General features: G+C 37.6%; 1 protein-coding gene across 1 annotated transcript; it reads right to left on the reverse strand.

The window, feature by feature from the left end:
* Nucleotides 1–6,875: 6,875 nt before the first annotated feature.
* LOC122030490 lies at nucleotides 6,876–10,085 on the reverse strand. The gene is made up of 7 exons (XM_042589711.1): nucleotides 9,944–10,085; nucleotides 9,670–9,845; nucleotides 9,530–9,585; nucleotides 8,982–9,096; nucleotides 8,511–8,633; nucleotides 7,927–8,098; nucleotides 6,876–7,447 (listed from the first exon to the last, which is right to left on the reverse strand). Exons 1-7 carry the CDS (start codon nucleotides 10,028–10,030, stop codon nucleotides 7,265–7,267), a joined length of 912 nt encoding a protein of 303 aa, XP_042445645.1. The 5' UTR covers nucleotides 10,031–10,085; the 3' UTR covers nucleotides 6,876–7,264.
* Between the last annotated feature and the right edge of the window lie 4,653 nt (nucleotides 10,086–14,738).

Consider the following 14,738-nt stretch of genomic DNA (forward strand, 5'->3'; position numbering starts at 1 on the left):
GGAGCATTTTCAAGGTTTTTGTTAACCTTTGAAAATGAAATGGATTTATTATTTACTCCTTGAAAGAGTAAAATGTGCCAAAATGATTGAAAATTGATCTTATCTTAAAATGACATATATTAGGAAAACCTAGAGAAATACCAAGTTGGGATTTTGGTATTCTCTTAGAAATTTAAGGCAATCCGGGCCTTGATTTATGTGATTACTCTTGAGGAAAAATGGAATATGCCAACATTTGAGGGTATGCTAAATTTTTAATTGGCATAAACAAATCAAGAGAAATAGAAATGTCAATTTAGGTTTTGGCATCTCTTTGAAGCATTTAGGGCAATCTAGGTTTAATGTTTTAAGATAAAACAAGTTGCATATGTTGAGTTTAGCTAAGTGGTTAAGGATACTTAAAAAGGAAATCTAGGTACATTTTATTTATGCTAAACCTTGCCATGATTGTTTGCCCATCATATGTCATGACATCATGTCTATGTTTGCATTCATGTTTTATTATGAAAAATATAAAAATACCATGTCATGTCATACATACATCATGTAGTTATAGGAATCTTTCTTTTGAAAGCTATTTCTTTTTGATGTATGCCATAACATTATCATGCATTATGTTTATTTCCTTAAAATTAAGGACAAGTATTTTTACCAACAAGTGGTATAAACAAATGACATTTATAAACAAGTGGAATCAACAAGTAACATCCTTGTTGGATGTTTACCACTCAAAATGCCTAGAAAGATATACATGATCCCTAGATTAGGGAAAAACCAAAATTTACATCTCACAAAGACCTATAAGATGACTTGTATGTGGTTTGTGCACATTAGATACAAGTGAGATGTAAGGATGATGAACAAAACTTAATATGTTGATTTAGTGCATTCTTTTGAGTTTTAAATTCATCAAAACACATAGTTATGTGTGTTTCCCATCATTGGGAAAGCTAATGTACAAGTCATGTGCATTAAGCCCAAGGAACATGGTGGGATATTGGTTTTGAAAATGTTTTAAAATGATTTTGGAAAACTTTGGTGAAGGCTATCTTTTGATAGTAATCATCATTGAATAGTTAGACACAAACTTGAAGAAAACACTAAAGTTTTTGCAAGTTCTCAAGTTTGTGTCAATCTTTGAAAATATGATATATTTTCATAGAAAACTATTTTTCCATGATAAATTATACCCTAAATAATGTCTACACAAATTTTTACGATTTTTGGAATTTTGTAGAATTTTCTAGGGGTTTCTGAAGTTAACTGAAATGAAATCTCAACAACTATCAGAACTCCGATCGATCCATGGATCGATTGGAGTGTCTGAATCGATCAGTGGATCGATTCAGAAGGCAATTCTAGCGAGCAGAAGCTCGCTGGATCGATCAGCCGATCGATCCAAGAAGACTGAATCGATCAGTGGATCGATTCAGAAGGGTTCAATCGATTGGAACCCAACTCCAATCGATTGAAGATGCTGATTTTGGCTGGGAAAGCTTATTTTCAGCATTTTGAACCTATTTTAGTCTAGGAAACCATTCCAAACCCCTGAAAATATAATTGTATACATAAAAAGGGTGTTTTCGTGTGGAAAACAACGATGGATTGGTTAAGGGAGGCTAAGTTGAAGTTTAGGTTGAGATTTGTTTCAAATTTTGAATATTTGAACCTCAAAACTTCTAAAATTGGGTTTTCTAAAGTTTTAGGGATTTCAAGTCATTGTTGGTGCAATGACAGAAGTTACCATCATGTCTTTAGGGGGAGGGACTCTTTAGAGACATGAAAATTATTTTTCATGAACCTTGGAAGGTGGTTAACCTTCCGTTAAGAACATGCTCAAGGTTGAGCGTTTGAACTTTAATGGGGAGTGGATATCCTCATTGTTCAAGTTGGATAATGCTCAAGGATGGGCATTTGCCTACATTGGGGAGAATGTAGGGTTAAGGTTAATGAAGGGTATGGGACCTTCATTATCGTGTTGATCACAACGAGTGAAGTTGTGAGCGACGATGAGCAACTCTTCAGAGTTTTCAACAAGTGAATTCGTTGATGTGTGCCCAAATGGGGCATGGTTTGATGTGTGCCAATAGGGGAGAATGAAGGGGTAAGTTAGGCTTTTATCACCTGAGGAGTTTGCCCTCTGGGGGAGAATGAAGGGAACTCATCATTACCTAGTGGCATGAAGGAAGTTTAGGCTATGGGATTAGCCTAACTTACATGTGGTATTTAAGTGATGGTATTGTCAAACATCAAAAGGGGAGATTGTTGGTGCAACATTCCTCAGGTCAAGGTTGACCTGGTTGACCAAGCTTGAGTCTTGGTTTGGATTTCGATGTTTGACAATGCAAGGTTGATTGAAGAAGAGTCAAGTATGTCAAGGATGACCGGATACTTGACTGGGAAGTCCTAACTGGGATGTTAGGCAGGAGGAAAATCCTGGTGAGTGAAGCCAGGTGAAAGACCTAGTGAGTGAAGCTAGGCAATTGGGAAGTCCTAGTGAGTGAAGCTAGGCAGGAGAAAAATCCTGGTGAGTGAAGCCAGGTGAAAGACCTAGTGAGTGAAGCTAGGCAATTGGGAAAGTCCTGGTGAGTGAAGCCAGGCAAGAGAAATCCAGATGGGTCAAGGTTGACCAGACATCTGGTGAGAGTCCAAGTAGGTCAAAGGGATTGACCGGATACTTGGCACGAGGAAGAAAAGTCCAAGTAGGTCTTAGGGAGTGACCGGATACTTGGCAAGAAGAGAAAAGTCCAAGTGGGTCAAAGGGATTAACCAGACACTTGGTGAGAGAGTACTAGCTGGTCAAGGGTGACCGGATGCTAGGTCTTATGTACCAACAGGTCAAGGTTGACCGAATGTTGGTTTGAGAGGCTTGGGACTTGGTTTTGGGCAAAAACCAAGAGCTAGATCGATCAGTGGATCGATCCAGGAGCTGGATCGATCAGTGGATCGATCCAGGCCTTTTCCAGCGAACAGAGAGCCTCTGGATCGATCAGTGGATCGATCCAGGCCTTTTCCAGCGAACAGAGAGCCTCTGGATCGATCAGTGGATCGATCCAGAGGTCCCAATCGATCAGCCGATCGATTGGGACGCTGCTGGTTCGCGCGATAAGCGCTGGATCGATCCGTGGATCGATCCAGGCGTTTTCCCAGAGCACAGAGGCGCTCTGGATCGATTCGTGGATCGAACCAAAGCCTCCCCGATCGATTGGGAGTTTTCGAATCGATCGGGATCCGACCGTTGAGTCGTATTTGAGCTGCAGGCGTGCGATGGCTGCAGTAGAACTTCACCGATTCATTCCAGATTCATCACAGCTCCTCCCCAGCACTCTCTAAGCTCCTCACCGCCAGTTCTTGAAGGTTCTTGGAGGTTCATCCAAGTCAAGAGGCGATTTGCAACGAGAAGAAGAAGAAGCTAGGGTTTTTACTGCATCTCTTGTAAGCTTTTGCTTATTCTTTACTACCATTTCTTCTACTTGTATTGAGAGTCTTGTAGGGCTTCTCCGCCTTCGGTAGTTACCGAAAAAGAGTATTTATTAGTGGAGGTGTGTGTGTGTGCGTGGATCCTTGGACTAGTCACCTCTTGTGAGGTGGATACCAAGTAAAATCCTATTGTTAACATTGTTGTAGTTTGTTTCTTTGTATTCCGCTGCACATCACTTTGAAGAAACAAGCAACGAAGCTCGACGAGCACACGCGAAGCTATTCACCCCCCCCCCCCCCTCTAACTACTTTTCGGTCCTAACAATTCTTATGTATCAGATATCCGACGGGTTGTCAGTTATTTGGATATCTGACTCTATATCCAATGAAATATAAAATATAAATATAACAAAAATAAAATAAAATTTTAAATGATAATAGACATTACTCATTACACGTTATAGCAGCTAATTGGAAATAGCTATTACAACGTGTAGCAACTTATCGGTAGTAGTTGCTACAACGTGTAACAGCTTATCAACATTAGTTGCTACAAGTAGGGGTGATCACGGATCGGATTGGTTCGGTTATTGGGATAAAAAAATATCCGGCCCTACTAGATCAGATAATGCAATATGAGGACCCTACATCCGGTCCTATATCCGGCGGATTATTTTTTTTCGGTTCGGGTCGGTACAAGCGGGTTGGTCAGTTTGATGGGTTGATTGCTCACCCCTAATTCAAATATCTCAACTTTCACAATGAAATATCTTACCAATCAAATATTTATGAGTCTCACCCATCAAATATTCACTATCAAATATCCTCAATTCCACAATCAAATATCTCGCCAATCAAATATTTATACGATTCACGATCGTTTAATTAACTTACATTTAATTTTAAAAAAAAAATATAATAGAAGATATATAAATTTATGTTCATACAAATATAAATATTTTATAAATTTAAAATTGAAATAAGAGATACAAATTATATTAAATTAATAAAATACATAACGATAAATTACAATTAATAAAATAAACATGCAGTAGATAAAATAAATCATATAAATTAACTACATGTTCAATTTTTTCTTCAGTTGTCACATATCGCTAGATGATTTTGAAGTTGTTCCTCAGTCATGCCTCGTGTGTCCATCACGAGGAGTTGATGTACTTGGATGAATTGATCAATTTTCTTATTGTTATTATACTCTTCCAACTGTGTCATTGATTGTTGCATAACCTGATTCAATTCATCAATTAGGTCTACTCTTTCTTTGTCTTTCCTCTTTGCTGCCTTCTGTCCCATTGGACGAGATCGGATTTCTCTATCATCTATATTAGCAGTTGTGTTAGGATTAGAAGAGTCAGTATGTGCACCTGATGATTCTGATGTTCTTGCTTTTTTTGTAGTCCGTCGCTCTGAGCATTGAGGAGCATACATCGGACTATCTTTCACGATTTTCCACACATGCTCATATTGGAAAGTAGTTTTAAAAGTACTCTTGTATTCTTCATGAGCTCGCACCATCAAATCCTTGTCACTCCATCCGCTTGGTCAATCACTATACCATTTATTGTATATTCCATTGTATCTATTTACAATCTTTTTCAATGAAGGCCAATGTGATTTTGCTTTCTCCGCAGTTCTCTTTTTAGCTCCCTTAGCTCGATTGGTATTGAAGTATGCCACGACTCGTTTCTAAAATGACTCACTTTTCTGGCATTACCAACTACTGAATCTTCACTCATAATTGTGTAGGCCGCTGCAAGGAGCTTATCATCTGCTACTACCCATACTGTTCGCTTGCTATGGTCTTCATTTGATTCGTTGCCCATCTCTGGTGCTTGATTGAGAATAATATCGTCGGACCCTATTTCAGATGAGAATGGAGGAAATTGTGAATCGGGGGATGCATAAGGTGTACCTTTATCACTGTCAGTTGCATCAACACTTCTCGATTCATTTGATTGAATCTCTAGTGATTGAAGTGGATTAATTCCATGAGATGAGGTTTGCATGAAATACTGACTACTCTGCTTAAATTCTGGAGGATATGTATAAAACGGAGCTCAAGGGTCGTCACTCAAAGAATTTGGATAACTTTGGAAATTATGGTAATATGGTGGTGGGTATGGAAAAGGTTGAAAATTTGATGGATGTTAAGTGAGAAATGAAAAATGAGGATTGAAGAAATTAGGACGGGCTCGAGAACTTTCTTCACTAGAATTTTCGTCGGTATTTGGAGAGTTGAACAAATCCCTAAAATAATTACCAGAATTTTTATTTATTTCTCTCTAAATTTTTGGTAGGCAATGGATATGAAAACGATGAAAATAGATGAAAGAAAGAATGTATATATAGCAAGAAATTGAACGTTACCCAACGTTTAGTTTTTCGAACGTTTTCGAACTTTTAATTTTCCAAACGTTTGATTTGTTTTTAATTTTTTGAATTTAATTAAATTGAAAAAAACAAAAAAAAATTCTAAAAATAACGACAACCCATTATGTTTGATGGGCCCACCATATTTAATTAAATTAAAAAAAAAATAAAAAAAACTCAAAACAGTGGTAGCCCATCATATTGGTGGGCCCCACAAAAGAAAATCACCAGGCACAGACAATGAGAGATATTTGAGAGGGGGATATTTGGAGAAATATCCTCTCCAAATATCCTCCATTGGAGATGCTCTAATCAGGGCATACGTGAAAAGAGCGTCCATCATTTATAAAATTACCATGTTCCATTTCCAATTAAAATCAAATAGACGCCCCTTTAACAAGATAAGTTCAAAATATCCTTCAATCATCTGATCTATGTAGAAATTAACAATTAATTTCTATAACATATATAGAAGTTAGCAACTAATTTCTACAATAGTGACTATATATTTTAATTTTACTTTCATGAGTGATAATCTACTTAAAATAATATTTCAAAGAACAAAACAAATAATGGAGATTTCATGACACTCACTATATTTCAAATGAACATTATTTAATCATGATCAATCGTGTAACTTCTATAATGTGTAAAAACTAATTATTAATTTCTACAATGATAATTTTATATCATTTTGATTTTATTCATGATATTCATTACATTTTAAATGAACATAATGACATCGTGATTGAGCATGTAGAAGCTACGTATACCAGCTATTTGCTAGCTTTCACGCCATGTAGCAAATGTTATACTTGCTAGCTTTCACGCCATGTAGCAACTATCTGTTGACCTCTACACATGCCACGTGGTAGAAGAGCCGATAGTTTTTACATGTTGTAAAAACTACTCGAGCTTCTACAACATTGAATCTATTGATATTTTTAAGATAAAATAATGAGAGAGACGTCCATTTAACTTTAAATAAAAGAACGTTAATGTGATGGTTCTCTTAATTTGGAACACCTTTTGATTTCTGCCAAACTTAAAGAGAAAAAAAAACGACGAATAAACAGAGATGTCCACTCCATATTCATTAAGCAAGATGAGACAAACTGGCTAACAGTGCAGAGTTTAGATGGCCATAACTGTCAAGCAAAGTCTGAAGCTAAAATTACATTCAGCAGTTAGCTGTTTCTACTTGAATGGGGCATTGCAGACTACGTGTAATTGAGTGGTTTTCCTGTGGTTTTCAATCCATTCTATTTTTGAGAACTTACAATGTTTACAGGTTTGGATAGGTAGTACCTAAAACCAATACGAAGCAGATTGTGGATGCTGATGCTCCTACACTAGCTCAAATTTGTCTACTGAGTACTGAGGGCTCAAGCATTAGTAACACTTTTCGATATTTACTAAAATTATATATATTACACTAGATTTAGAATTCCAACTAAGTGAGATGATGAACCCACTTTTCCAGGACAGATGGAGAACCATACCAAGGTCTTAGTGTATCATCAGAACCAAATGGAGAGTGATAAACACCATCTAAGCTTATATTTAGTGCACCTTCAAGATGAGCAGACACTTCAGGAACCACACCATCTCCCCAAACTTCTGCTTTCCCACAAACCTGCAGATAGGAAATGCAGTGATTTTGCTACATTTTAATCAAGAAAAGAGATACTCAAAGATTTTTCCAGAATCATACACTAATATTATGGCAGAAGATATCTTGCAGAATTTTGATCTCGATCTATATACACAAACAATCCAACCAGCAAAGTATTTAACAATCTGTTCATAATTTCCAGAAAAGGTAGTCTAGTTGCTGATAGTGTTGGTGGATGTCTCCTTTTCTTTTCTTTTTTTCTTTTTCACTCACATGGGCGAGTGAGCATATATTGAATGAAACAGGGAAAAAGCATGTACATGCACATTCGAGCAAAACCCTCTCAGAAAGATTAGAATGGTTGCAAGGATGATGATGCACATGAATTGAGAAATAGGATAACTCCTTGCCAATTCAGAAAAGAAAGTTGAAATTCCATAAAATCCATCTCAACATCATGATTTAAGTATGATTTGAAAGAAATTTGGGTGTGAACATACCTGTTTATAGCCTTGGCCAATCAACCGAGCACGCAAACTAGGTGCTGCCGGCGGAAGCTTTCCATTGCCATTATCTGTAATTGACTCTGCCTTGCTATTATCTTCACCAGTAGAAATTTTATTATGAGAAGCACCATTAGATGTGCCAATCAAACGAGCACCTTCAATGTACCTGAGAAAAGTTTCTTATTAGAGGAAACACTTCATAGACTACTTATCAGTGCCATCTTCAGCCATTCAATAACCTTGTGACTTTCCAGCCAAACAAATCAAATAATTGTATATGATTGTACTACCATTCCTTCTTAATGTTAACGTGTTCATGTATGGAGTCTTTTCCATTATTTACCCATGTAAAAAAGTTAATAGCCCACATGATATGTGGACTTGTGTGCTGCTTCTCATTCATTGAGTGCTATGAGTTCTAAAAAATCAACATATCAACACATAGATTGTTACTACTACAAAAGCTGTATCCAGAGTTAAGCAATCAGACAAAAAATGGGGGGAAAAAAAAACTTGCAAGATGATATAACTTTTCTGTGGTGTTTAAATCACTCAAAATTTCATTTGCAAGAGCGTACCTTCCAGCAATACATACGTATTTAAGTTCGGGCGTATAAACAGCTGGTGCACAATTCTTGTTAACATAATCCAGCAGACCTCTAGTTTGATCGATGACACCTGGTAAACCTTTTGGTGGTGGCCTAAAGATATTGCATCATTAGTTGATCAAATTGCAAAGAACAGGAATGAAAAGGAGATAAACCACAAAAAACAAAGCCTTGGCTGATCATCAAGAAGTTGATCTACTTGGTCTATGTGGATCCAAATTCCAAGTAAAATAGTATCAAAGTATAACCATATAAATTACTAAATCCTTAATTTTATATTGCTTTCATCGAAACCGGTTTGCATAACTGTCATTACTGCCACTTGAGTGAACAACTGAGGGAATAGATCCGTGCAAACAATATCTAATGGATTATGTGTTTAAATTTAGCCAGAAGATTTACCCGACTTTATGAAAGTGTTAAGGCAAAAATAAAACATACAAGTGAGGCGTTCCAAGAGTTAGCAGCAGAGATATGTTAGACGTCCCAAATTCTTCGAAGTACAGACGGCCAAGCCATCCGCCTGCAGAATGACCAATAAGTGAAATTTTCCCACCTGCATCAAGATAAATATCCAATTTTCACTTCTTATTGTTGAATAAATTATCAAGCAAAACGTTCAGGAGAAACAGATCTACACAACATTGAACTAGAGAGGTCTTCACACTGTGACATGAAATTTTTTAATGACTCGAAACTTTTGGAGTTCAGAAGCAGATTATGAGGAGAACGAAGTCTGAAAGATAAAAATTACCTAGGGTTCCTTTTGAGTTCTCAATTCACAAAATTCAACAATAGAAAATTATAAATAAAAGCATCTACTGAAGCATAACAAAATCTGTGAAGATGGATCATGCTTCACGCTTCACCGGATAGTAATTCCTTGTCAAAGTTGAAAGTTAAAAGAAAGTTGTGAACTTGTGAAGAAGATCAGGGCGGAGGGAGCTACAGAATGACACCAAATCCGTCAAACTTAAACTTAGACTCACCGTCTGCCAATAGCTCATTCGCCTCAGTGACGGCCTCGTCGACTCTTTCGAGGTACCTAGCCAAGACCAATGCTAATCTCTAGTGAAAAACACAGAAAGATGGACCTAAGCCAGAGTTGGGAATAGCGCAGAGAACGTACCAATCTAGGACGGGGCGAGGGCAGAGACTGCCCCTCCAGTAGTTAGGGCTGAGCAATCCGGCGGCATTGCGGAGCCAATCGACGCGAGATACCTTGGCGACCACGGAAGGGATGCCGTACGCCTCCCTCAGCACCAAGGTGAGGAATTTGTAGTCGGCGGTGTTGTTCCCGAGTCCCTGCATCCATGGAAGATCGGGTGAATGAGAATTACACAGAATGCCAGTAGACATGGAGAGAAAAAGGGAAGGGAAAGGAAGGGAGGGGGGAGGCAGACCGGAAGTATGACGGCGGGGCGGGCGGCGGCGGGGGACGAGGCGTTGGTGGCGAGTGGGAGAGGGTGAGGCGTCGGCAGAGCAGACATGGGCGGAGCCCGGGCTTGTCGCCTTCCCCGTTCCTCTGTGTGTGGAATTGAGTGATTTAAGATGTCCACTGCAGAGCAGCTAATAAATTGGTTTAGTTGGCAAACTCCTTTTTTCTGAAAAAAAACAAAATGTATGCCATGTTTATTTGGAAGAGTTAAAAAGTAAAATTAAGTTTTTATTGTTTACTGAGGAAAGAGAAATATGATGAAGAAATATAATTAAAAAAAATGATTTTAAAATTAAAATGGATCATCATCTTTGCATTTAAAAAATTCTACTATATATAAAAAAAACAACATATATTTTTTTAAACTCATAAAATTATAGCATATATCTAAAAAATAATCATATATTCTTTTTCAAAAGAAATCTTTTTCCTTCTATTCTCTTACCATACTACTAAATTTGTTTTATTCAGTCTACTCATTCAAATAAACAGAATATTACTACTAAAGTAATTTGAAAATAGAACCGTTTGACATTTTAATTAAAATTATAATATTTTAATTATAATAAAAAAGATAAATTATGGGATTAATTTATATTGCAAAGCATAAAAGGGCTAAAAAAAAATAAAGCCCCAATATGACTATTTAATTGATTTGCATTCTCGATTTAAATTATATAAAAAGACTTTACAGGTGGATATGAGCATGCAGCATGATTGAACTCAAAATATACACATAAATCCAAACTGAATTTGACCAGCCTTTCATAAAGATGATTATTGATCAAATGTCGTACTTGTTAAACAGTTGGCGCCTGTTGCAGGCCTTGATAGGGAAACTAACGTGGCCTCCTTTTCTCCACCTGTATATTACCTGGAAAAAAACATTTTAATCAGATTTAACATTTTAATTAGCTCTTAACCCATGTGATTTTGCATCCATTCTAAGCTGTTTTTGTTTTCTTATCGACCACGCCCGGAGACGGAATTAGGCATTTTATCAAAGGAGACGGTGAGTCAACTAAGTATCGAGAGGGGTGAAGAAGTCAACTAGATAATAAACCCTTCTTTAAACAAAAAATTAGAGAATGATAAAATGATTTAGGTATTAAATCCTTTTTATATATATAAAAAAAAATTGGTGGGGGGCGGTGGCCACCACCTGCCCTCCCTACGCTCCGTCTCTATCCACGTCGATGTTCACATTGACGTCTATAGTGTTAAATTAATTAGAAGATGATGAAATTATTATAATGAAATAAAAATTAATATTCCACATATATATATTTTTAGAAAAAAAAATTTCTAACCCTCTGGATGTTTAACAGTCGACCTTAAATTTATAATTTATCTTATTTTATGTAATTTGAGGAGGATGTGTAAAACACTTGAGTATAATATTTTTTTTACTATAATATTTATTTTTCTCACATTTAAAATATTTTTTTCGACGAGAAAGGAAGATTGAAAAATATGGTATTGGCAACAAAACGATAAGATCCCAGTGACAAATTATGGAACGTCTGTCGGCTCATCTAGTGCTTACATTGGGCGCATGTCGTGTCATTTCGTAGCTCATTTAATTGTCAACCTAGCTTTGACTCGTGCCTACGTCAGTATAAAATTATTTAAAAAAAGACTAATTAAACATTAAAAAGAAGATAATCATAGTTGACGTCTACCTTTCGTTCATATATAGATAATCAATCCGGTCCTACAATTTTTTTTTACGGCCATAGAATATCTAGAAAGTATAGATTGGACTACAAGGAACAACTCAGTACCATGATTCAAACACCACAAATATTTATTTGTTATTTATGAAAATTAAATTCTCGTTACTATTATAGCACCATGAAAAAACATCGAGCATTATATATTCTTTATTAATGGGTAAAAGAGTAATTCGCCTCCTATCACTCCATTGCCACTTAATGGAGGCTCCACTTGGATATTGCTCATTTGTCAATATAATTGAGATTAATTTTTAACAAACGCAAAAAAAAAAAAAATTCTCTCATCTTCTAACTATTTATTGGAAATGAACTGTGAAAGGGACCTGATCCGACAATAAGGTCGGGGGACCTCCTCTGAAGGGGAGTCAACGTCACGTGGAGGTCAAAAGGTAAAAGGGTCAGCATGAGGTCCGGCCGATCGGAGAAGGGTTGGGTCGACCGGCCAAACGGGTCCGAGCGGAATCAAAGACAGCCCGACGGGGAGTTGGGTTTCCGACGCTCGTGGTGAAAAGGGTCGCCGGGCCGAGCGGGTAGTCCGCTCGGCCGAGGCATAGAGCAACACAGGCAGGAACAATATCAGCCGAGCACCCGACCGGGAATCTCCCCGGTCGGGCCAACACCTACGCCAGGTCGGAAGTGATGTGCCTGTTGAGCGGCTGGATGCTCAGCGCGGGGAAAAAGGAGACAAGGACAAGGGGACATTGGGGAACATCTTCTGACAACAGGCATGTTCGACGACCAAGCCATACGCAGAATCCTACGATGGAAGGTTCTGCCGTCCCATCAGAGAGGTGCTCGGACTGTAGCAGTATGGTGTCAGGCATGCTCCTCTGGTAAGCCCATACTAAGGTATGGTAAAGGACACGTGTACGCCTTGATAGGTGTGCATAAGCCTCCCCACAGCTCTATATAAGAGCCCTCAGACTTCGCTGAAGGTACGCAATCCCTCATCTTTGGAGCCACTTCATCGTTTTCCTCTTGCCTGACTTGAGCGTTGGAGGGTTGTCGCCGAGAAACTCCTCCCGGCCCGACTTCCTTGCAGGTTCGCCGGAGATTCGTTCAGCCAGTCGAAGACAGCGGAGAGTACCACGTCCCCAGAGTCCATCGACTCAGCGCTCGGACAGGATCAAGTGTATTTACTACAATCATTACATAAATAATTTCATCTTGACATAATTATCAAGGCAACCTTAACTTATGGGTCTGTCTCTATTCACAGCTACATAAGCTGTCTCATAAACAACGGTCTTACCTCTATTTGTACTTAACAAATAAAGATGATTGTCCATGTGAGTAGACCAATTTTAATCTGCCAACATATTTATCAAGACTTTTATTCGAATGTAACAAAGACATATACACTGAATAGATCATGACATTTTCATTTATCAAAATATTTTTACAATAAGTTACATTCTTCGAAGTTCTAAAGACTTCACATGTCCTTAAAATGATTCTTTAGTCAATGACTTAGTAAAAGGATCGACAAGTATATCACATGTAGGGATATTGTTAGTTAGAGCCCTAGAGCCAATCATTTGATGATAGTTGTATGGACTCGTTGTATCATATTCTTATGTATATAAAGGCATTTGTTTATGATTATTATGCTTACTTATATTTGTGCCAAATAACTAAGTATAATAACGTCCTTGAGTAGAAGGTTCTTACATATATCAATCGATTGGTTGAATCGATATTGAGATGATATAGGGAACACTACTCTTAATCATTCCTAGTCAAGTATTAACATTCAGGGACAATGTTAATGCGACGAGACTAGCATGTAGGTCAACTCGATGATTTGATCTCACAAGTCATGGATATGGAGATATCAAGTTGACACATAGGTATGCATTGGAGAATGTATACTGAATGACCCGCCATGAGAAAGTATCATGGATCGTTATATGAGTGTCATATACTTTCTCATGTGGCTATTAGTATGACTATTAGTTCTTGGACCTGAAGTCACTATGGTTCCCTACATAAGGAGTTACATACTTTGGTTTCGTCAAACGTCACCCGTAACTGGGTGGACTATAAAGGCGATTACTCGGTATGTAACAAATTATGCGGAGGGATGTGAGTGATGTAGATGGGATCTATCCCTCCTATATGACAGGAGTGACATCATTATTCTTGATAGAGTGAGACCACTAAGTGCATGGTCATGCCCAAATGAGTCAATATGAGATGTTGAGCTCATTTGATTGAGTGAGTCTACTTGAGATTCAAGATTCAGATTGATTAGAAGATGACACGGTCTATGCCTCATATTGATAAATCTAGATGTCAAGGATAGAAGGACACTTGTCACATATTATGAAGAGTCACAATTAGTAGTCACAAGGTGATGTTGGATCTCAACATTCTTGTAACTTGGGTAGTAATGATGTGTTGCTAGATACCGCTCATTACTTATGCTTCTAAATGGGTTTAGGAGCATTGCTAACGTTACAAGAACCTATAGGGTCACACACAAAGGGAAATTAGATGGAGATTAGGTTCATTTGATGAACCAAGAGGGTTAGGCTCATGTGATGAACCAAATTAGATTAAGAGTAATCCAAAGTAAACTAATTGAGTTGGACTCAATTTGGTTCATGTGTTAAATGAGTCTAATTTAAACTTAGACTCATTGAGCCAATTTAATTCAATGAATAGAGATTTATTAAATTAAAATTGACTTGAATCAATGGTTAGATTTGATCAACCATGGGAGAGAAGTGGTCAAGTTTGACTTGACTTGAGAGGAAGATGAAAGGTCAAGTTTGACTTGACCATTGCCACCTCATTTGTGAGTTGGCATTGAGTGACCTAATTATGATGTGCCACATCATCAAGGCTAGCACATGTGTGTGCCACCTCATGAGGGAGATCAAGAGTTGTGACTTTTGATATCCCATGGAGGTTTAAAAGCCTTCTTGAAGTGGTCGGCCACTTTACTCAAGGGTGAGTTTTCAATTTGGTTTTTGTAACCTCCTTCTTCTTCCTCTCTACCTTTCTTCTCTCCCTCTCCTC

This window comes from Zingiber officinale, chromosome 10B, assembly GCF_018446385.1.
Source record: "Zingiber officinale cultivar Zhangliang chromosome 10B, Zo_v1.1, whole genome shotgun sequence".
Lineage (NCBI taxonomy): Eukaryota > Viridiplantae > Streptophyta > Magnoliopsida > Zingiberales > Zingiberaceae > Zingiber > Zingiber officinale.

Bases quoted from the DNA above. Each gene is read 5' to 3' on its own strand.
- LOC122030490 (XM_042589711.1), bottom strand. From the start codon at position 10,030: ATGTCTGCTCTGCCGACGCCTCACCCTCTCCCACTCGCCACCAACGCC. The intron at 9,586-9,669 runs GTACGTTCTCTG...GGTCTTGGCTAG, and splicing joins CCTCGCCCCGTCCTAGATTG to GTACCTCGAAAGAGTCGACG. The intron at 7,448-7,926 runs GTATGTTCACAC...TCCTATCTGCAG, and splicing joins TTGGCCAAGGCTATAAACAG to GTTTGTGGGAAAGCAGAAGT.